General features: G+C 35.6%; 2 protein-coding genes across 2 annotated transcripts in view; both read right to left on the bottom strand.

Annotated features, from left to right (window-relative positions):
* Positions 1-1450: 1450 nt before the first annotated feature.
* Positions 1451-12628, bottom strand: LOC107584586 (folylpolyglutamate synthase, mitochondrial-like). The gene is made up of 15 exons (XM_016271294.1): positions 12064-12628; positions 10563-10691; positions 8716-8769; positions 8566-8630; positions 8017-8131; positions 7627-7704; positions 7317-7378; positions 6581-6683; positions 6421-6498; positions 6187-6331; positions 4866-4946; positions 2811-2961; positions 2443-2518; positions 2263-2329; positions 1451-1972 (listed from the first exon to the last, which is right to left on the bottom strand). Exons 1-15 carry the CDS (start codon positions 12208-12210, stop codon positions 1596-1598), a joined length of 1728 nt encoding a protein of 575 aa, XP_016126780.1. The 5' UTR covers positions 12211-12628; the 3' UTR covers positions 1451-1595.
* A 3346-nt stretch (positions 12629-15974) lies between these two features.
* LOC107584654 (electrogenic sodium bicarbonate cotransporter 1-like) overlaps positions 15975-23777 on the bottom strand; it is a 57713-nt gene continuing 49910 nt past the window's right edge. The window contains exons 18-22 of the mRNA XM_016271364.1: positions 21912-22019; positions 21739-21804; positions 19642-19803; positions 18286-18353; positions 15975-18027 (exon numbers count right to left, since the gene is read on the bottom strand). Coding sequence (XP_016126850.1) covers positions 17919-18027; positions 18286-18353; positions 19642-19803; positions 21739-21804; positions 21912-22019 — 513 coding nt within the window. The 3' untranslated portion in view covers positions 15975-17918. The remainder of the gene's footprint in view (positions 18028-18285; positions 18354-19641; positions 19804-21738; positions 21805-21911; positions 22020-23777) is intronic.

Consider the following 23777-nt stretch of genomic DNA (forward strand, 5'->3'; position numbering starts at 1 on the left):
CAAAACCAAGTTACCATATTCAAAAATCCAGGTTGCATTTGAAAATAGTTTGTATCTAGACTACACAATTTCCTGTCTACTACAGTACATAAAATGCTACAAAAAAAATTAAGTTACATTAATATTCAAAACATAAAAAGTCATATTTGACACTCCATTTTTATACACCTCCAGTCCTCTAATGTGTATACACACACAAAACATTTAACATTTTTATTCACTGTGAACGGATGTGGGCACCGCAATGTTGACATGCTTTGAAAATCGTTTTGCATCCACTTATGAATGCAAACTTTCCCATGCATGTGTGATAAATGACATTAATATTACGTTATTAGAGAACAGTGTTTAATATATGGAACCATTATTTCAGTGCAATAAAAAATAATAACACAAACACTGATGAACAGGCAACCTGACTTTCTATTTCATCAATGGAAAGATCCAGTTAAAAACACCAAAATTGTAGTGTAAAACAAAGAAGCTTACACAGAAAATGAACTGAATGCACTTCAAGTACTTCAAATTAAAGTATCCCATTAATGTAATCATAAACAGCTCAAGTAGATTCGGATTTATGTGCTTTTTATATAAACTGATGAACCGGTCCGATGCTCTTCAGGATATAGAATGCATGGATTCTAGAAGAAAAGATTTCAACCATGATTTGAAGTAAATCTTCTAATACTGAACTGTTAAAGAAATAGTTCACCCAAAAATGAAAATTTGCTGACAATTTCCTCACCCTCACGTCATCCAAGTTGTAGATGAGTTTGTTTCTTCATCAGAACAGATTTGGAGAAATTTAGCATTACGTCACTTGCTCACCAATGGATCCTCTGCAGTGAATGGGTGCCGTCAGAATGGGAGTCCAAACAGCTGATAAAAACATCACAGTAATCCACACTACTCCAGTCCATCAGTTAACATCTTGTGAAGAGAAAAGATGCATTACTGTAAACAAATCCATCAAGACGTTTAACTTTAAACCTCTTTCCGGCTAAAAAAAAAAATCCTTCTCCAGTGGAAAAAGTCATCTCGTCTGAATCAGGAGAGAAATATGCACAGATCAAGCATCGTTTACAAGCCAAAAATGTTATAAATAAATATGTGGTTGGATTTTGATGTGAAAGGGGAACAAGGGATGGACTTTTCCAAGGGAGGAAGCATTATTATGGATATTTTAGCCGAAAGCAATGGTTTAAAGTAAAAACCCTTTAGTGATGATTTGTTTTTTTTACAAACACGCAGCTTTTCACTTCACAAGACATTAACTGATGGACTGGAGTGGTGTGGATTACTTGTGGATTATTGTGATGTTTTTATCAGCTGTTTGGACTCTCATTCTGACGGCACCCATTCACTGCAGAGGATCCATTGGTGAGCAAGTGATGTAACGTTAAATTTCTCCAAATCTGATGAAAAAACAAACTCATCTATACCTTGGATGACCTGAGGGCGAGTACATTTTCAGCAAACCTTCATTTTTGGGTGAACTACTTCTTTGAGTACCGAAACAGAGGATTCAGGCACTAGGTGGTGCTCTTGCTGTGTTTGGCTGGCTGTCTGACACTGCAGACACGTGCATATGTCCATTATGAGTTTAAAGAAGGGTCCAAGTGTTTTAAAGCCCCTCCCACCAGGTGTAAACTACCTGTGATGAGGACGTGTATGCTTACAGCCTCTCGGAGTGGAGCAGCTTTCGTGTTTATGCTAGGTTTAACAGGTATGACACATTTGTTTGGGTCCGACAGAACAGAGTCTCTTCCCTGACTGATCCACTGCAGGGCGCTGAGGATGCAGGGAAACACCAGTGTGTCCGTGTGTCTTTCTGCCACCAATGGCAAACCACCTCTGATCAGAAGCTCCGCCTCTGGCTTCTCCTCCTGGCCATTCAGAACGCGCCAGCTCTGCTGGTTGTCCAAGCAACGTGAGAGCATGTTTTCCACGGAAACATTAAAGTTCTGTTGGTCTGAAAGATAGAGTACGTTAGCAAAATATCACTACACCTTCTACATTGGCAAAATAAAACTACTTTGCAATGCAGCATTCTAATCAAAATAAAAACGTGTGATTTGATTTGAAAATCTTCATGCTAAAAGTGTTGTGTAGTTAGTCAGCACTCTTCACAGTTTTTAACAAAGAATTTGGTCCTGAACCACTTTAAACATCTATCATCACCTCTTATTGATTGACTAGATCTCATATCATCTTCTGCCTCTGGATCTCTTACACAGGACGGTGACTGGAAGCATCTCTTACCTGCATTACAGGTCGCTATGGCCTCCGTGATGTTCGGACAGAACACAGCAAAGTCAAAGTGACAGGGCTAAAAGAAAAAACACACTCATTAACACTCAATACAAATAATACAAACAAACATGAGTCTGGTTAACTTAGTGCAGATTAATATGATTAAAAAAATGTGAACTGATAACTCACTACGAGCAGTTTGAGCATAGCGGCACAGTCTCTCTCTCCTGTAGCATTGAATAAGAGGACCCTCACCACCGAACCCCTACAAACACAAAGAGCACTAAACACCAACAAAAATTACCCACTGTCTGCGGATATGCACAGTTCAAGAACCAATGCACGGCTCCACTGATTATATTCTTGAGTTTCTACTACATGCCTTTAGATTTGCATTTAAACCTTTCAGTCTTAATCAATAAAGATATTTTAGAAAACAGTTCACAACTTCCCTGGGAATTGAACCCATGACCTGGCGTTGGTAATGCCAGTAACACCATGCTCTACTGTCTGAGTTCCTGGCCCTGAATACAAATAAAAGAGTAAGGCCTTCTCACCCAGCGTTTCTCTCGTGTTGTGGTGTGACTTCGTTGAACCAGCGGACACAGGCCAGCATGCTGCGAGTAGTATGAGCTCCATCCAGGAAATACGTCACAGGACTGTGTTGTAGCGTCTGATTGCGCCCAGGCCACTCAGTCTCTGCAAGACCTGTGAAAACATCATATACTGTGTGTGTGAATATACATACAGTATATACACACAAATTTATTCACACAAAAACTACAATTGCTAAATGCACTATGACCTTTCCAAGGCTTTAGCACTTAGTAATTTTGTAACAATAGTGATTAATATCAGGACAAGTAACCGAAAGGCTGCAGGTTCAAATTAGAGGTCTACACGGAGGACCCGAGACCCGAGGACCCGACCCGGGATCCGTACGGGTTCGGGGCTACATTTTAAATGGTCAGTCGGGTCCAGGTCGGGTGCCAATCTATTACTTCGGGTCCCGGGCTGTTTAACATTGTGAGTCGATCGGACTCTGAGAACGCCCGGCCGTTATCAGTCAGTCAGCGCTGTGCGTGTGTTGTTTTGTAACTTTCAACTTGTAAAATTAGGATGAGAAAAGTGTGAGTCGGTAATTTGAAATAAGACAAATTATTTCAAAGAAATAATTAAATAATAAATAATATTTAAAGAAAAAAAAACACGAGCGATGTCATCAGAAGCAGGGTGGGCGGAGTTAATGCACACGCACAGTGATAATGGATACCTTCATGAGTGATGCGAGTTATTATTTCAACTTTTAAAATTAGGATGAGAAAAGTGTGAGTCGGTAATTTGAAATAAGACAAATTATTTCAAAGAAATAATTAAATAATAAATAATATTTAAAGAAAAAAAAACACGAGCGATGTCATCAGAAGCAGGGTGGGCGGAGTTAATGCACACGCACAGTGATAATGGATACCTTCATGAGTGATGCGAGTTATTATTGATTATTTTTTAAATAATATTATGAATGAACCGTCTTGTTGTTATTTCTCATTTTTGCTCAGACTCGGCTCAGAGAGCACAGAGATGATAGCAAATAAGTAAAGCTAACGTCAGCAGCCATGGCACTGGACGAGCAATCGTTATTATAATCCAAATGGGCAAACAGTCTAAATTATTATGCAAGTTGACTCGAGATACAAAAACTGCAAAACTGCAAAGTCGCATTTGTCAATCGTCACCGTGACAGCAAGTGGACTTTTGAAACTGGAATAACACATTTCAATTGGCAAGAGAGGATTAACATGGATGGAACTTTCTTGGGAAGGAGGATTGCGTGCATCACAGTCGGGTACAAGGGAGAAGGCTTCTTACATTAGGTAAGACAAAAAATTTAATTTTCACAACTTGTTTATCGACTTGTTAATAGCAATTTGCTGTGGAATATGTGCCGATCGGGTCCAGTCGGGTCTGTGTCTTCCCGGCCGGGTTCGGGTCCATCTTTCAAATAATTGCCGGTCCGTGTCAGTTCCGGGTAGTACATTTTTGACATTTCTCGGTTCTGCACGGGCCCGGTTCCAACTTTCAAAATAACAGACGGGTCCGAGTCGGTTCAGTGTAGCACACATTTACGGGTCTCTTCGGGTTTGGGAAAATTTTTCGAATTTTTGGACCCGTGTAGACTTCTAGTTCAAATCTCTTAATATGTACACTCTCATAAGACACTGAACCCCAGATTTCTTCATGGGTAATAACCTCAAAATAAGTTTAGTTAAAAGTGACTATGCTGTCTTCTAAAACACCTCATCTAAGTCTAATTTTAAGGCAACATCAAATGTATCCTTCATAGAAAACGGCAATACCAGAATGCCTTGCATTAAGAATATAGAGAATAATTAACCAAAGACTGGTGGAAATCCATTGGGAGCCCTTAAAGCCCTTTGTTTCTTGCTTTTTGCTGCCTATGTAGGCTGTACTAAATCAATCGATAAAGAAGTTCCATAAGGGTTAAAATGCCGTTTTAGAAGGTAGCTACCTATGTAGTCAGCAGACATCAAGGAGGTTCACTAGGTTTCAGAACAGAGCTTTTAATTGGGCTGTATAGTGTTTTTCCAGACCTTTGATCATTGCAGGACTAGGCTGGATCACTGGAGCTGAACTCACACCGCTGAACTCTACTGGAGATGATGATGCAGGATCTGAGGAACAAACAGCTGATTAAAAACACAAACGGAGATATGGGAACTAACTAGGGATGCACGATATATCGGCCACCATATCGGTATCGGCCGATAAATGCTCATTTTTTCTGTTATCGGTATCGGCCTGATAAGAAAATTTGGCCGATATCTTAAAGCCGATAAATAATGCATTATTTCCTTCAGAGACACTTCAGATGCGCGCTGTTCGTTTGCAGCCTTTTGTGCAATTGTACGTTGTAATATTGTGTTTATTTGATGTATATCTGATTTATCTCATATAGAACTTGGTTAAGTTAAAAGAGCGCTTCAGTTTACCGGTGATCGTCTTTAGCTCAGTGCACGCAGCTCAAACAGCAGTGCACAACATTAATAACTATGATTGGGAATGCTGTGTATATAACATTCTAATGAGAACATTATTATAATAAAACATTGTGCATTCTTTGGGTTTAGTTGCTGTGTTTCAGCGCGTTGATATGGGAAGAGCGCATCCACAACAGGATCACACATTCTGACTATAGCACGCAATAACTGCATCATTTTGTACATATATAAGTTGTAATATTATGTTTATGTTATATTAATATTAATCTCAGGATGCATTTCCTTGAGTTAAATAAGCTGCCAGCAAAACGCTTCAGTTTACAATGTTCATTCAGCTCTTCAGCTTCAGCACGTGCAGCTCAACGGCTGCTATTTAAAACAGTGGTATTAATTTGTTACTTTTTCAAAATCATTGATACATTATTAATAACAACAACCACTTGTATTTTTCTCTTATTATTTTCATCAACAATATGGTTTAGTAATTAAAATCATTTAATTATTGTTCGTGCAGAGGCTATTCTGTTTTATTGATCTGTGGCGCATTCATTTTGATTCTTTACACGTGTAATGATGTCCAGTGACTTGTTTGCATTATTTATGCATTATTTTATTTATTTGTAAGACTTTTTTATGACTAAATTTGGTAATGGGAGAGTAAAAATATTTTTAAAACGTACACCGTTCAAACTAGGCTGCTTATGTTGAAGTGTTTGGGATGTGGCTTTTAATGATGAGACCTTTTTTGTAATCAGGCTCTCAAAAAGTATATAACAATTTGGATATAGATTTATCAGCCAACATATCGGTTATCGGCTTTCAAAAATAAAGAATAATCGGTTATCGGTATCGGCCAAAATTTTCATATCGGTGCATCCCTAGAACTAACACACAAACAGTCAGAAACACGCACCTGTGAGGAAGTGTCTCTGCAGCCAGGTGTGTGAGAGCTGTAGAGCCAGAGAAGCGTTACTGCGCTGATGGTGACCAGTTAGACCCAAGCTGAGCGAACCCTCGCTCTCATACTCCTCCAGATCAGGGCACACTGATAACGAACACTGAGAGAGAAACACAGAACAATGTGAGCAAATTAACTGCATTCTGAATTGTGTATCTGTAGTATCTGTAGTATATTCGTATTTCTCACCCCAATTTCTTCTGCCCTCTCTTGAAGCACCTTCATCGGCCCATCAGGTTGTTTGACTGTGAATGCAGGAACTCCTAGCTGCAATAAACACATTCACTGAAATACTTCCAACATGCAAAGTTTCGAATTCTTTTTCTACACAAGAGTCACAGATATTCACCTTGAAAATCCCTCCTTTCTGCCAAGCAATTTTCTCAATGGTGTCTCCCAGTATGCTGGTGTGATCTATCCCCAAAGAGGATATGCCACACACCCAGGGACGCCTAAGAAAAGCATTGCAATAAATTAATCCTCAATTACCTTTCAAGTGGAGTGTATCATTTCTGTGCCATTAGCAGCAACAAATGCAATTGCAAAATAATGATTGATTCAACACAAACATCCATCTGAATAGTTGTGATCTTGAAAAATCATAGATGTAACACCTCACCTTTAACCATGTCATTTCATTCCTCGACAACCTTCCCATTTTTAATACAGGATTTGTAGGTTCATTTTTGCATGAACTACTGCTTTAACGCTTTAGAAGGAATCTGTGTGTACCTAAAGTGAATGTGTTTTTGAATAAAGATAAGTTGTCATTATTGGCTCTTATTGAGAATAAGATCTCAAATGCAGTGATTTCTTGATTTTCATGACCATTGATTGGTTCATGTGGTCAGTCAGGATCATGACTGACAGAATCAACTAAACTCATGAAGAATGCTGATCAACGATTGGTTGATATGAGAGGAATGTGTCTCGCTTGAATTATGAAAAGCCAGATGAATGGAGATTAAATGGATGTCACACTAGAATAATGTGGCACAAAGAGAGTATTAGACACGCTACACTGAAGCAGACGGGAGGGAGACAGTAAAATCTCTGATTCTCAAGTCCGAATAGTACTGTGATACCTGATAATATTGGTGCAGTCATATGCTCCACCGATCCCAACCTCAATGACGGCCAAATCAACCTGCACAGAGGCGGAGACATAGACAGAGAATTTTGGTTTATAATAAAGGACAAGTGTCAATGATCTTTCAGACAAAAAGATTAAACTTTGACATTGCTGATAAGATTATAAAATTCTAAAAACCAGGAGTAGATCACTGTCAAATGCTTGATATGTGATCTCAAACATATGTAGGTTTCATTACGGGCTCAACTGTTGAAATAAAATGATTAAATATTCATGTAAAACAGATCAGCAATGTTGCTCACCTTCTCCTGCAGAAAGACATGAAAGGCCAAGATGGTGAGAAAGCGAAAATAAGCAGGCATGCTGCTTATTTGGGCATCCTGAAACATTGAACACAAACGTTATGACAAAAAAAAAATTTATATATATATATATATATATATAACAAATGCATAAGTAAACCTTCCTCAGAAGTAAAAAGCTTGGACATGAACACATATTCACTCACAGCAGCGGATAAAGAAATTTAAAGAGTTTAAGTTCTATAATTTTGTATAATTTAATTTTTCCCCTGAAGGTTTCTTGCATCAAAAGCATTCATAAAACTATATATTCAATGATTAATACATGCAAATATTAATATATTCAAATCACAATCACTATTGTGATTTGCTAAACCCCATCCGTCTCACCTTGGTCTCCTCCAGTCGTCCGTACACCTGCCAGAAGTATTTGGTGAAGAGCTCTTTTCCTATCGGCAGCCCGTTGATTCGGATTCGCTCTCTCACTTGCACCAAATGAGGTGAACTATAGAGAGAAAGCAGAAAACAAACAATACACAAATCAAGCTACACAATAAAGATAACACAGAAAATGTAACGACTTTACTACAGTGTTTGTTTAAGCCCTAAAAGGTCTTGCTGTGAACAATGGTCAATGATTATGTAAATCATTAAGCTTGAGCTAAAGTTCAACAAAACCTAGGACAGACTGATTACATCATTTGCATGGTAATACTGACGTGACACAGCTTTACTTGTTACTCAGAAAGCTGGTTTATTTGAGTGGACAGATCAAGCAAAGTTCAGCATGAACTCGCATACATGCGCATGCATGAATAAACAGTGGAGTTACGCAACACTTACACTGATTTAAAAACACTGCTGCTCCCACAATCACTAAAGAATGACTATAAACACATTCATCTCCAAACACCGGATTATTTTGACTGGTTGTAATACCTGTAGAATCCAGTCCGGAAGCCATACTTTCTCAAAATCTGTTCTGTAAAGGCACATGTTGAACCCTAAAAATATAAAGCAATATTTTCTGCATTTCGTTCAACTTTTATAACTTGCTTCAGTGTTTAATTGCTCAGTGAACAGGTTTACCTTTCCTTTTGTTCCAGTCACGTGAATAATATTAAGACGATCAAGTTCTTCTACCTGAGGACAGACAGGACACATCAGCGCATTTTGAATGGTTATTTACAAAACATATTGCAATTAAAATATGGTTGTGAACATGTTTTAACACATTGAGACGAGGAAGAACTTGTTTTCACAATGCGAAGAAGACGTTAGTTGTTTTTGGTTGCTGATGTGCGGTCACAGTTAAGCATATGTTGAGTATTTACAATGGCTTTAAATGCGTTTTAAAAGCTTTGCATATGTAATTGCTATACAATTTTAATCATTTGTAATATTTTGAGTCTTGTTTTTAATTTATTTGTTAAATAATGTAAAGCGATAGGCTCACCGTTCATTTGCTAAGATTCATTTCTTTTGTTTTGTGTCTGCCGAAGTGCAAAAAAAAAAGGGGAAATAATTAAACAAAATTAAGTACTTTTCATTTATAATGTATTTCATTCTCTGGATTATTCCAAATTTAGGCATTACCACAATATTATTTAATATACAAAAATATACAATGTAGTTATAGAAATTTGATGTAGCTCAGTTTGAACAGTTAATTACAAAAACATTTAAAAACAGTAATTTAAATACAGATTGGAACGTTTCAACAAATCAAAATGAGAAAACTCGTTCTCACTTATTATATAGAACTCACTTATGCTTTGTTTTACATCTGTCAAGTTAAAATGTAATAATTTAATGACACTGAAATTCAAAAATGTAAATTATTTTTACACAATAGTGACTTAACTCATTAAAACATTTTTTTCAATACAGAAATTGTATATTATCCACTCACTAAGCTGTCAAACTAATCTCTTAATCATCCCAGGATGAACAGTGTTGGGGAAAGCTACTTTTAAAAGTAATGCATTACAATATTGCGTTACTCCCTAAAAAAGTAACTAATTAGGTTACTTAGTTACTTTTTATGAAAAGTAATGTGTTACCTTACTTAAATCTTACTTTAAATCTGGGCAGGGCTTGCCTGTTTGTTTTTAATATAAAAGTCCTTCTTTTACTAATGTAAAAGCCCTTTCACAACAAAAGTGGAATAAATACGTCTGTACAGTAGAGGGCGCCGCTCAAACAAATCACATGAAGAATATGACGTAGAGAAAAAAGTTCAACGCTATTCAGCAATAACAAAAATAGAACACAAATGTGTAATTTTTGCTTATTAGTATAGTTGAATTGGATCATCGAAGGTCAGTAGCAAAGACACTGGTTAATAAAATGGGATTAAATACATAAATGATATTCGTCTTATTTAACATATTTAATTATTGCAGGTTTGTATAATATTCTGAGCTTGCATTTGACTTTTTATTCATTTTGAGGAACACTGAATCCGTTTTTGTGCTGGTGAGAGGAGTAAATACATGTTCATATTTAGTCTAGAACTACAGTAAGATCATGTTCACACACAACACCTCTGCATTTACTCCCGATTTCTCTCAACATGGCAACACAAGAGCTGTCGGTCAATACATGGGAAACAAAGTAACTGGAGTTACTTATTTGAAAAAGTAACTCAGATATTTCCTTCTAAATTAAAAAGTAATGCATTACTTTACTAGTTACTTTAAAAAAGTATAGTGATTACGTAACTCACGTTAATTGTAATGCGTTACCCCCAACACTGAGGATGAATCGTTACTGGCTGAGACTGATACCAAATAATGGCTGATTTATTGACATGAATAGTGGTCTATCGTTTGTGCATACAGGTACCGTGATATAAAATCACTCATACAGTGACAATGGCTTTGGTCATGCCGTCCACTCCAGTCATGAGTACTTCAGTGTTGTGAAGCTGATACCTTGAGTCCTGCCCGCTGGAGGAAGCCTCTCATGGCCTGCAGCTGGAGCTGAGGATGACCTCTCTCTCTCTTCACCTGCTCCAGCGCGCTGGCGTTCGTCTGGAGGGTGTTGAGGGTGCAAACCGCATCCTGGAAGACATTCATAACGCGACAGGATCTCAGAGACTTCATGCCATCTCAACCACCAGCTCTGAAGCTCATGAAACTCTCATGTTTACAGCCAATCCTGATTTATAACTCGCAATATAAGTGCTGGAAGTAATTTTGAGCTGATATTCAGAGAAGATGTCGTCCATGTAAAGCTCTAGTCTCTACAAACTGAAGCTTAACTCTTGCTTTACTAACAAAACACTGAACTTATGAACTCTTTCATAATATTTAGTCAATGTTTAGCCAGAATATCTGGTTTATGTAGAACAATCATATTACAACTGAAAACTAAATATGTTTTATTGCTGAATGTTTTGGTTGGTTGGTGGAAGTGATCAGATGAATCATAAATGAAGCAATTGGCTAAATATAATCGCATATATTATTGACAATCACTTATTAACGAAACAGAACTTGCTTGACTAGCAAAGTACGATGAGGTAAATCTAGTCTTGACGCCATAAAAAATCTGGGGAAATCTCAGAAAGAAATATTTTTTAATTTTGAATCTAAGATATGCACGTAGTTTGGGAATGGCAGCCCTGAACATTGCTTATCAGAGGACAGAAGAAAAAAAAACAAATGTTTCCTGAGTTATTTCACAATAAACAAACTGAAATTGTAGCCTACATAGTTTGTGCAATTACAATTATTTAAATTGAACGATGAAAGATAATATTGATCATGTTCTATTCTGTAATGTTAATAGAAATCATACACTGTCAGAATAAAAAGGTTGCATTTTATGCATGTACAAAATATCGCACTAAATCAAAAGTTCAAATGTTACAAATAAGTTAGAATATTAATGTTGTAATACTGGTAGCACTAATATAAAAATGTGATGATATATGTAAAAAAAAAATTTTTTGTGATTATTTCAAAGGGTTACTAATGACACATCATTTGGATATTTTCATGTCTGGGAAAAATGTGGGATTCAACGGGTTAAAATGCGTTTTAAACAAAGTTAAGTGGTTTTCATTACCAATTTTACTCTTAGTAATTTAATAATGTAATCAATTTGATAATTTAAAAGTTTAGTGCAGAAGTATCGAATCGGTATCGATATCGACGATACTGCCTTGAAAATATCGTATCGAAAACAAAATAAGGGGTCTCGCCCATCCCTAACATGCACACATTACGCGGGAAACATTTACCGCTCTTTGATTTTAAACTCTAACGGCTGATGTAACAACCGTTACAGATGAATCAGCCGCGTACGCTGGATTTACAGCGTAATTTCAACTGAGCCCAAAAATAAAACTGCCGGGCAAAAGTGCACAAACTCAACATTTATTGTTAATAATTTCCATACAAACACATAACATATGGACGCATGCTTTACCTGATAGTCCATTCTTCGGAACCGCGGAGCAGCTTTAGTACTGGAGAACCTCACTGACAGCTCGGCGACTCTGGTCCAGTGTCGGTTGCTCGCGGAGGCTTCGGTACACGCGTGTAAACGCTCCAGCACGCGGCACAGGCGCAGCATGGCGACCCGGAGAGAGAGAGCAGGAAGCCGCTCCAAATTTGGTGAGTTTTCCTGTCAATATGGAGCTCTGGCGTCATGCCACACCCCCTTCCTCACCGTACAGACTTCACTAGTTTACTATCGCCAGTGCGAGTGACAACAATTTGGTGCATTCGATTAAATACAGAATTCAGTGATGATTTGGGATTCGAGGAAGTCAAAAGAGGCTGCAAAGCGGATAGTTGAGTCACCATAACATTTCCAGTTCGCTGTCGATTCAGACCACAGCAGACCTCCTGTTTTAACCGGGCTGTGCGTTCATGACTCAGAGAAACACGCCGCGCTGCACGGGTTCATGTTAAAAAAAACAAACAAACTGGATTTCTCTGAGTTGCCATGCAGTGCTGCTAAACGCTTCCCACGTGTCAGCTGTCTTCGAGAGCCAGCGCGCACGTGGTACTGCGCATGCGCACTGTCGCTTATAGCGCAGCACCGCCACCTACTGGATAGAGCGAGAGAAACGCGTAATTTAGGGATGTCATGTAAATCAGCTCAGATAACGTTTGATTGAGCTTTATAGTTTTGTATGTTTATTTTTTATTTAATTTATTATCTCGTTAGCAATTATAGTTGATCAATTAATTCATTCAGTTCATCGACAATATGATCATTCAAATATATTCGGACTGGAAGGAAATTTAACTACTTCATGACTGTTTCATTGCATTTTTTTAAAATTAATTTTGTTAAAGGGATAGTTCACCCAAAAATAGTTGGTAAAAATCAAACAGTTGGTGGTTGCCTTTGACTTCCATAGTAGGAAAAAAATACTATGGAAGTCAGTGGCAACCACCAACTGTTTGATTACCAGCAATCTTCAAAATATCTTATTTTGTGTTCAACATAAGAAAGCAACTCATACAAGTTTGGAACGACATGAGGGTGAGTAAATGATGACAGAATTTTCCTTTTTGGGTGAACTATCCCTTTAATTTAAATAACAAAACTAAATTTTCAACATTTATTATTTAATAAATGTAATATTGAATTGCTTTCATAAGTTATTTATTTTTATTTTTAAAATAAAATCAAATGTGTTGGGACATATTTAAATTAAATGACCATTTATGTATAATAATATTCACAAGCAGGACGCAAAGTGTACAATCAGGGTTCTCAGCTTTGCTTCTGGAGATATAATTATACATATTTCTAATTCTAGTTAAACGATTTCAATCTCTCCTGCAGTTTTGCTAAATGACCAGTAGATGTCGCGAGAAGACAGTGGATGATCCTGTGGTGACAAACTACTGAAGACCCACATTTAAGTGTTAACGCAACATTTTCTCAACAACTTGCTGAGAAGAAACGTTTGCCCCTCCATCTGATCACTGTAAATAATCAGTTGCTGCTTTAGATGTTTTAAGAATGATCAAATTGACTTTTCAAGTCATTTCAACTTCAATTACATTAAACTGACTTTAAAATATTGAGTTAAATGTCATATAACTTTAAAAAAAAATTAAGTTGAAATTGGTTAAATTAATTATGACAAGTCGATGGAAAAAATATTTTGCTTGACTTATTAATCACAATTTTTTTGAGTGCTGAACTCTGGTAAAGAGCTGCAGTACTGTTTTGTTAAGTCTCTTAATGGTGGTATTAATACAAGTTAATTATAAAGCTAATAAAATATTAAAATACACGTGTGGTTACCTTAAGGGGTGTTGTGGCATAGTGGTCAACTGCTCAATGATGGTAAATGGATAGAAAATATATTCATTTGAATTTATAAAGCCATAAAAAAAAATTCAGGTTTGAATTGCTATTAGGCCTTTTTTCTAAGCATATATCCTTTAAATAATACAAAATAGAGTGTCTTTATGTCAGTTATGTGGAATGAAGAATATCTGTATGATTGATTCAACATATAAAAGCTCGATTCCATAGATCTTACTCATTGCTATACAGTGACCCATGGGTTAATAGAGCAGACATGCATTTGCTTACATCCTATTACCAGTGCATGACAGAGAAGGGGCAATTTGTGAGAAAGGCCACATATCAGGAGATGATCAAAGAAACTACTAACGACTCCGTATTAAAGTTGTCCAAGCATATTATGACATTTAGTCCAGTGTGACGAGCCTTTTTGGTTCATTACGTGCTAAATCCATTCCCGTGATGAGATCCTGAATTACTGGAATGGAAACGATGCGAATTTCAGCTCTGGTTATCTTCTTGGAAGATGCTTGTGTGGTGATAGTGAGCAATTTAGATATTGACCAGACATTCTGCCTTTTATCCACATGTAAACACGGTTTATCTCAGTGAAACATGTGCGTGAAAGCGATTACAAGGAGGTTAGATGTCAAGATTTGGTCAGAGAAGTGCAAGAAATGAGAATACAGTGTTATGTTGGATTCGGAGAGGTAAAGGAGATCATTCCAGCTCTAAGGCATGAGTTGAAGGTGAGAGATTACAAGGACTAGAACACGGTGTCTCTGGGCTTTTAGGAACATTTCAGGTTCTGTTACGTAGAGCCGTTCGGCTTTGGCCTGCAGCACTTTGACCTCAGAGGAAGAATTGGAAAGGTTTATTTTTTTTCTTTTAGGTAATTAAAACACTTATCACCTACTAATCTGAATTTAGGTAAATACTGTTCCATGGGCGTTGCTAGGCCATTTTTATGCCATTCAAATTTGTGATCGCCACAACAAAACCCGCCCAGTTGCTACTCAAAACTAGCCCTGTCACGTTTCGAAAGTGGATCCCCCGGTAAAATTCGCATGTTAGGGGCTGAATATCACGTTATTGGGGTCGCTTAAACCTGCGGACATGAAAAACAACCCGCAGCAACAGTGTTAAAGTAGCCTAATTGACTTGGCAACACTGGTGTTTGTTTATCGATAGATTGTTAAATTATCTGCATCGGTGCAGTTCTTTGTCAATTGGACAAAGCAATTGGTTCCCCATCTACTGTAGCCGAAGTTTTCGCTGCGTTCACCCCTCATCACACCACAGTAAAAACACCAAGGAAGGGGTTACACACTAAAGAGCACAAAACGGACACATACACACACACACAGAAATGAACTGGTGTGGCTGTTACAATATGGAAAAATTGAGCCAGGAGACTCAAATAAGAGGTTGAAATCAGATTAACCACTGATAAAGCATTCCTGTTCATTTTTGTTGAACTCTGATGTTATGTGTAATAAAACGTCTTTCTGTGTTCAGGTTTGACTGTAGTAAAATTAATTCAAAAACTTGCATTTCAATAAAAAAAAAACCTAAACCTTTTCAAAAAGGTGTCTTTGAGAATGTCTAAATATAAATCCAAATCCACAACTTAATAAAAATAAGTACTTATGTCTAAAAACAACTACAGAATGAAGAAGCCTTTTTATATAGGAATCTAGTGGCTTAACCATGTCATTTCAGAGGTTTTTCTGTTTTTACTCCCACCTGATGGAACTAATCTTCCTTCAAAAATTGGATTTTAAAGGCATTGTCTGGAGTCTTTGTCCAGAGAAAGTTTTTTTCGTCAGCTGAACAATCGTGTTAAACAACAATACTTCAGTCTCTCACAGCCTCGTTTTCATTCCTGTCAGAAATTAAATATGGCGCTGCCCTGACTGAAGTCTTTTTTCTAAACATTTGTGCAACATATTCACGTCTATGGCTTTAAATCAGACAAAATAGCATCCTTACATCATTTGTGTGTCGTGAAGAACACATGCTATGTATAAAAGCTCATTTGAATGCATCAGACACCAGAATGAGGTTTAATAATTGCTTTAATTTGCCCATCGCCTCACAGTGCTACAGGGTGATTCCCTTTTACAGAACTGTTAATCTCATTATTGCCTGTAGCGTCACTTATAATCACAGAGTAAGACAGCTTTCAGAAGAGGACAATAAATAATCTCAATAGGTTTTGAAAAACAGCATCTAAAAGAAAAGATTTATGAAAACATCATGCACTACAATATGCATCTCGCTAAAACAGTTCAGTCTTTGAAAATGCACAGGCAATTTGATCCAATCAAAAGAAATGGAAGACATTATTAATCAGAGATGATGAACAGATCTATGTACAAACACTGACTTATGTCTCTATATTCAAGTTTTAACAACTGGAGTATATTAAAATAAAATAAAAATATTCAGCCAGATTTTCTGACTGACATATCCTTGTGCTGAATGTAAGAGAAAATGATAAATGATCTGTCTTAATGACAGCATTTAAGTTCCCACACACACAAAAACAAGGACATTTGCGTATTGCTGTCACTTGGTGCAGCTGTTCCACATTAAATATCATTTATTGTGTCCTTACACCTCTCAACGTTTCATCTCAGTATAAAAGACGTCACTATCTACACCATTACTTCTTTAAAAAAAAAAAAAAAGTACAATAAAAATATCCAGATAATAAAATCACCATAAATCAACTGCTTCATAGTAAATACATTGAACGCAATCACATTGAAAGTATCTGCCCTGTTATGGATTGTCATTTATGAAGAAACAGAGTTCACAAAAGGGCAGAGGGAATTTCGTAGTCAAGAGCATCCAGCGCGGTTCCCGCTCTTCCCGTCACGTGACTTTAAGATAGCCGTTGACAACCGTTACATACTGCATAGAGAAATGCTTCACTCAAACACTACAGTGTCTGGCACCTACTGTCCATCATAAGAGGTAGAACTAGAAAATAATATTCATGTCGAGTGTTTCCCACTTTCTGAAGTGTCTTGTTAAGATTTTTTGTTTTTAAAACCGCAGTTTCCCATATTGGGATAAATAGTTACCGCCACCATTGTGGTTTAGTAATAATATACGCTTAAATACACTTCTAAAAGACTAAAGGTTTGAGTTTTCGGAGAAAAAAACATACTTAAAGTATCAAAGAAAACTATCCATTTATGCAATAAAAAAAATAGGTAATTGCAGCCGTTTTGCTCACGTTTCTGATTTCTTCTCACAATTCTGAGTTAAAATCTCACAATTGCGAGATTTAAACTCTGAATTCTAGGAATAAAAGTCGGAATTGTAAACTATAATCTCTGAATTTCAAGAAGAAAGTTTATATCTGACTTTTCTCTCAGAATTCTGAGTTTAAATCTCAAGATTGAAAGAAAAAAAGAATTGTGCAATAATTTGCCATTACCGTTTCCATTTTTTATTCTGTAGCTTCCATAGAAAACAGAATTTGTTCATAGATTTTTTTAGAAAATTTGATCTAATGTGCTCATTTGAATGAAGTGCAGTTATTTGGCCAAAAGAAAACTCAAACCTCAAGTTTTTAATTTTTTTAATACATTATTAAGACTGATTATGACATGATTCTGACATGCTTTCTGTTTAATAAAATATGGTTATAAAAGTTTAAAAATGATTGGGGAAAAAAAAATTCAGTCTGGACCCAGAACCAAAAACATTCATCAATAACAAAAATACTTTTTTCCCCAACTTTCCAACATTAATGCTACCAAAACGTCAGAAGGACATATTGAGGAGCTAAAAAAATTCAATTAAGTAAAAAAAAAAAAAACTCTTTGGTAAAGAGTTTGTTTGTGCAGCTATTGGTTGTAGTGTTTAAATACCATTTTCCTTTTTTTGGACTTTGAATAGAATCATTCTAGCAAAGTTTGTTTTGTTTAGCTGAATGACCAAACCATCATCTGGACCTAAAAGTGTCTGTGTGAAAGTGTTTTCAGGAGTGTTTAAAGGGACGTTTCGGAGGCTGGAGTTTTCCAGAAGAACTTGTTGTTGTCGGGGTCCAAATCGATTCTGATCTGAGGCACCATCTTCTTAAAGGGGTTTAAATCCTGACTAGGAGAAAGCAAAAGAGAGAGCTGTTAGAGATGATTACAAAACACACAGCTTATAGACATGCATTATAATGCTAACTGATTGGTTTGCCAATGCATTTCAGTGATTTGACCTAAATTAAGACAAAAAATAACATGGTAATGGTGGTTCCACCAGCTAGACCAGCACTAACCACCATAAAGCAGCCTGAGCCAGCATGGAATTCATGCTGATATAAGCTGGATAATTATAGACAAAGATGTGCACACACAGATTTACCTTGACACAGTCTTGGAAAGGAAAAAGTGCTTTCCATCAGTAGGGAGTGAGGAAGGACATGGGCTTTCCTATGAGAAACAAACACGAGCTGTTAATATACATACATACACACGGCAGATTATCAGATCATAGAGGCTTAATATCATATGTATAACATGTTGTGATGCAGCTGAAAAGAAGAGTTGATTTGTTAGTGGTTAGAATGAAAAGAGGTAGTAAAGAACAGGAAATGCAGAGATAAAAACCATCAGGTTAAAGTCAACACGAGACAGTGTTTGATTCAGTGTTTTCTTGCTATTCATTAAATTTTTTTGTTTCGCTATTATTTTTGTGATTTTGGGGTTGGTAAAATTTTTGAATGCTTTTGAAAATATCTCTTCTGCTCACCAAGGCTGCATTTATTAGACTAAAAATACAGTCAAATCAGTAATATTGTGAAATATTATTGCAATTTGTACAAACTGTTTTCTGTTTGAATATATTGTAAAACGTAATTTATTCCTGTGATGTAAAGCTGAATTTTCAGCATCATTACTCCAGTCTTCAGTGTCACATGATCCTGGTGGAATAAAAAAATATTGATTTTGTAAAATAAAATCTTACTGAATGGGCATCTGAAGGTTGTGTATAGGAATTGTTATTTTAACAATGTGCATTGTTTCTTCCACAATAATTATCAAAAGAATCGTTGATGCAACCGTTATGGACCTGAAATTGTTAATCACTAAATTCCACATAAATCCCATCAATATAGAGCAGAATAAATCCAGGTGCTCGGAGAGATATAAGAGCGATCAATGACAGCGAATTTTGATAAAAGACAAACATTTGGAATGAATCATGCACGAAAAGACCAGGAACATGTATTAGGAAAGTAAATAGGGTCCATTCTGATTGCATGTTGACTTTATTAATACATACAGTACACACAAAGTTGCAGTATAGTGATTAAGCTTGTATTATCTGTTAAGAGCGGATTATTGATCCACACAGACCAGGAAACCAAGCAACAGCATAAACAAAGAGAAAAGACGGGATTCAGAGATGTGAGGAAAGCCTGAAGAGGGGAGGGGTAGGCCATTATTAAAGTTGTTAGTAAGAGGACAGCGTGACGGCTGGAACCCGTGCGCGAGGTGGAGGGAGACCCTGCGTGTTTACTCACGGTCTGAGGGCTTCTCCCCCAGCACTGGCTCCTGTTCCATGGTCTCCATGGAGATCTTTATGCTGGGAACGTTCTCAACGGCTGGAAAATCCGACTGTAAACGCAGGGGTGGCACATTCTTACCACTGCAGCTTTACAGAAATGCCAGTTTCTACCACACACACACACACACACACACAGAGAGAGAGACTCACGTCGTTCATGTCACTGTCAATGCTTCCTTTCTTTTTCTTCTTCTTCTTCTCATCCTCTTTCTTCTTCTTGTCTTTCTCGGGCATGATGTCATCCAGGTAACTGAGATCGTGCTGCGAGAACACGTAATCCATGGCCTTTCTCACGGCGACCAATGCAAGAATCTGGAAAGAAGAACAGAAAGAGATTTCAGGTGTGTGGAAATTAACCCTGTAAAGTCTCACATATGAAATATGACCCTGGAGCACAAAAGCAGTCTTAAGTCGCTGGGGGTATATTTGTAGCAATAGCCAACAATACATAGTATGGATCAAAATGATAGATTTTTCTTTTATGCTAAAAATCATTAGGATATTAAGTAAAGATCATGTTCCATAAAGATATTTTGTCAATTTCCTACTGTAAATATATCAAAACTTAATTTTTGATTAGTAATATGCATTGCTAAGGACTTCATTTGGACAACTTTAAAGGTGATTTGCTCAGTATTTTGATTTTTTTTGCACCCTCAGATTCCAGATTTTCAAATAGTTGTATCTCAGTCAAAAATGTCCTATCCTAACAAACCATTCATCAATGGAAAGCTCATTTATTCAGCTTGCAGATGATATATAAATCTCAATTTCGAAAAATTTACCCCTATGACTGGTTTAGTGGTCCACCGTCACAAATAATTGTCAGACAAAATTATAATAATAAAAAAAAAAAAAAGAGTTTATTGAAACTTTAATAAGATAAAATAAGATATATATGTGTTTTTTGATATATGTTGTATGATGAGCTCATTTTTGAGAAAGAAAAAAAACAGCTCTATTTTATTCAGAGGCCCAAACTGAGCAAAAATATGCAATTTGACGCAGTTTCTGATATTTATATGGTCAAAAAGTACGATGAAATTCTGACAGAAGTCAATGAGATCTTTATAACGGTGTAAACAGTATTAGATTATTATTAAGTATTATATAAAATGCATATACATATCAGTTGTCAATCTATATCTTCCAATAATGTCTTAGTAAGATGATATTTACATGCTTAGTTTTATGATCAAAACATATAATGCAATGTAATATAATGAAGATATAAACAAATGGATGAAGAACAAATAAACGTTCCTCAAAAGCCTGGTGATCATATTTAGGACTTTTTCTAAAAAAAATGATGTATGGATAATCAAGTAAAGCTAAGTTGCTTCAGTCCAGTAAGTGTTCATCTTGAAATAAAACTAGTTATTCTAGTTTTAAAAGTATTAAAAGTTATTCTTATGTACACTTTATAAAAAATCAGAAAAGATTTCACAGCAAAAAGACATGTGAACCACAACCTAATTGATACTAAAAGGACCTTTTAATGCTAAAAAGTATAAACTATCAATCAGATGAGCATGTTGTAGATTGGGTAGAACAGGTTTTTAGCAAAGTTTTGATCATGTTAAGGCCTTAGAAATCTGTGTATCAAATATGATACTGTAGGATTTATAGGGTTAAAACATGAGTCTTGATGTTTCATGTTCCTCAAAAGCCTGGTGATCATATTTAGGACTTTTTCTAAAAAAAATAATGTATGGATAATCAAGTAAAGCTAAGTTGCTTCAGTCCAGTAAGTGTTCATCTTGAAATAAAACTAGTTATTCTAGTTTTTAAAGTATTAAAAGTTATTCTTATGTACACTTTATAAAAAATCAGAAAAGATTTCACAGCAAAAAGACATGTGAACCACAACCTAATTGATACTAAAAGGACCTTTTAATGCTAAAAAGTATAAACTCTCAATCAGATGAGCATGTTGTAGATTGGGTAGAACAGGTTTTTAGCAAAGTTTTGATCATGTTAAGGCCTTAGAAATCTGTGTATCAAATATGATACTGTAGGATTTATAGGGTTAAAACATGAGTCTTGATGTTTCATTATACGTTCTTCAGGTCAGAATGTTTCTGGATTCTTTAAAGAATTGGAATATGCAAGTTAATTGTTTTCTTAAGAACTAGAGAATAAAAGTTCTTTGTGGATCTGATTAGATTTCCAGTTTTGCGTGCAATGCACATCAGATGATCATTAAACCGACTGAGTGCATTTTGTGTTTGCAAATAAAAGACTCACCATCACAGGAAATATGATGGCTGCTACTGTTGACTTCAACACCCACAGGAGAGCCAAACACAGCACCTGTGACAGACACACACATTCATCATGCATACACAGCACTAAAGCTATAGATGTGAGTCCTGTATGAGGCTGAGCATGTGACCACACACACACACACACACACACACCTGTATGAATGTGAAGAAGTGAACCCGTCTCAGCGGTACGTGCCTCAGGTAGATCAGATCTGGCTGGTGTTTTGCAGGCATCAACAAGAGCTGCAGACGATCCATAAACTACATACACAAAAAAGATTTATTCACAGTTTATTTAGAGGCAGATATCCTGTTGTCACAAAAATGTAAAAAACAAACAATATTCTGAAAATGAAATCTAAAATTATGTGAAATAATTAACTATTTAATTGTATTTAAATATATAATGTGTAATATAATACATTTATTGTATAAAATAAATATAAAATGTAGTATAAGTATACACAACATTGTAAAAAATAAATATAAAAAATATTAAATATTAAATATATACACATTTCATATATACATACATATATATATAAATATACATAAATAATAATAATATAATATATTCCATTTGTATTCTATTTGCATTTCTTTTTTTTACAAAATTATATTACATTGAAAATAATCAGTGAAAAAATTGAAATGCAAATGAAAACTTATTTCCATAGTGCAAAGTATTGAAAAATGTATAAAAATAAAACCACTAAAATAATCCTATTCAAATATATACAGTATGTATTCTATTTTAAAAATAAAAATGCAATTTAATTTATTATTTCCTGTTATCAGAAAATTAGATAAATAGATAGAACAACATACAGACAGACAGATAGATAGATGACAGATAGATAGAACAAGATACAGACAGACAGATAGATAGATAGATGACAGACAGATAGATAGAACAAGATACAGACAGATAGATAGATAGATAGAACAAGATATAGACAGACAGACAGACAGCCGCTTGGTCTCGACTGAAACAATAGCGGTGGTTAGCGTGCAGCGGTGTAATCCTCTGACCATAATCTCTCATAATATTCCACAACAGCCCCAGAGTTTGTGTAAGATTTCCCCATCAGCCGTTTGTACCTTGAGTTTGTGCTCCTTGCGGTTGATGATGACCGCTGTGATCTGCTGGTCCATGAAGATGAGGATGGTGACCAGGAGAGCGGGTAAGAGTGATGCCAGGTAAACCCACCACGGGTTTCCTCCAAACGGTGGAACAACTATATATATATATATATATATATATTTAATTATATATATTTTTAAATTATTTTTACATTTAAATTACAAACATTTTATATTTTATACATCATATGTTACATTATATACAGTCAAACCAACATTTATTCAGATGCCTTCAACATTTCACACATCATCACAAGTTTATTCGCTATAGTTTAGAAAATGGTAAAGAACTCAAGATTATCTGGATAACAATTAAGAAAAACATGGTCAGGTCAAAGTGTCTGAATAATTTTTGGTCCCAAATCTGTATCAGTTTTACTGGTAGTTCACTGTATGAAGAATTTTTGGGTATAATATGTTTACTTTAAACAGTTTACTTTATTTTGCTATCCTCACTTACATAAATGAACTATAGTGTCCTGTACCCACTAGTAAAAAAATATCAAAAATGATATCTGGTGTCTGAATATTTTTTGGTTTGACTGTACATATATGCATTTTAAATATATATTTAAATATATTTCTGTTAAGTATTTAAATATTTAAATTAAATAATTTATATATAAACCTATAGTACATACAGTATGTAAAGACATATACACATACATGTATATCTATGTATTCAAATGAATAAATATGCAGTATACAATATTTATTTTAATACAATATTTTATAAATTCAACATTTGTTTTAGCATGACACTTTATAATAACTTTCATCAGCAAACATTATATAAATGTATGTATAAATTATGTAGTTTATCTACATTCAAATAGAAATATGAGCATCATAATTACATTTGAAACTAAATTATCT

Source organism: Sinocyclocheilus grahami, unplaced genomic scaffold (genome assembly GCF_001515645.1).
Source record: "Sinocyclocheilus grahami isolate Dianchi unplaced genomic scaffold, SAMN03320097.WGS_v1.1 scaffold61.1, whole genome shotgun sequence".
Classification (NCBI taxonomy): Eukaryota; Metazoa; Chordata; class Actinopteri; order Cypriniformes; family Cyprinidae; genus Sinocyclocheilus; species Sinocyclocheilus grahami.

Coding starts and splice junctions, on each gene's coding strand:
- LOC107584586 (XM_016271294.1), bottom strand. CDS start 12,210: ATGCTGCGCCTGTGCCGCGTGCTGGAGCGTTTACACGCGTGTACCGAA. Junction 8,770..10,562: donor TCCAGCGGGCAGGACTCAAG/GTATCAGCTTCA, acceptor GTCTGTCCTCAG/GTAGAAGAACTTGATCGTCT. Junction 1,973..2,262: donor CATAGCGACCTGTAATGCAG/GTAAGAGATGCT, acceptor TCTATCTTTCAG/ACCAACAGAACTTTAATGTT.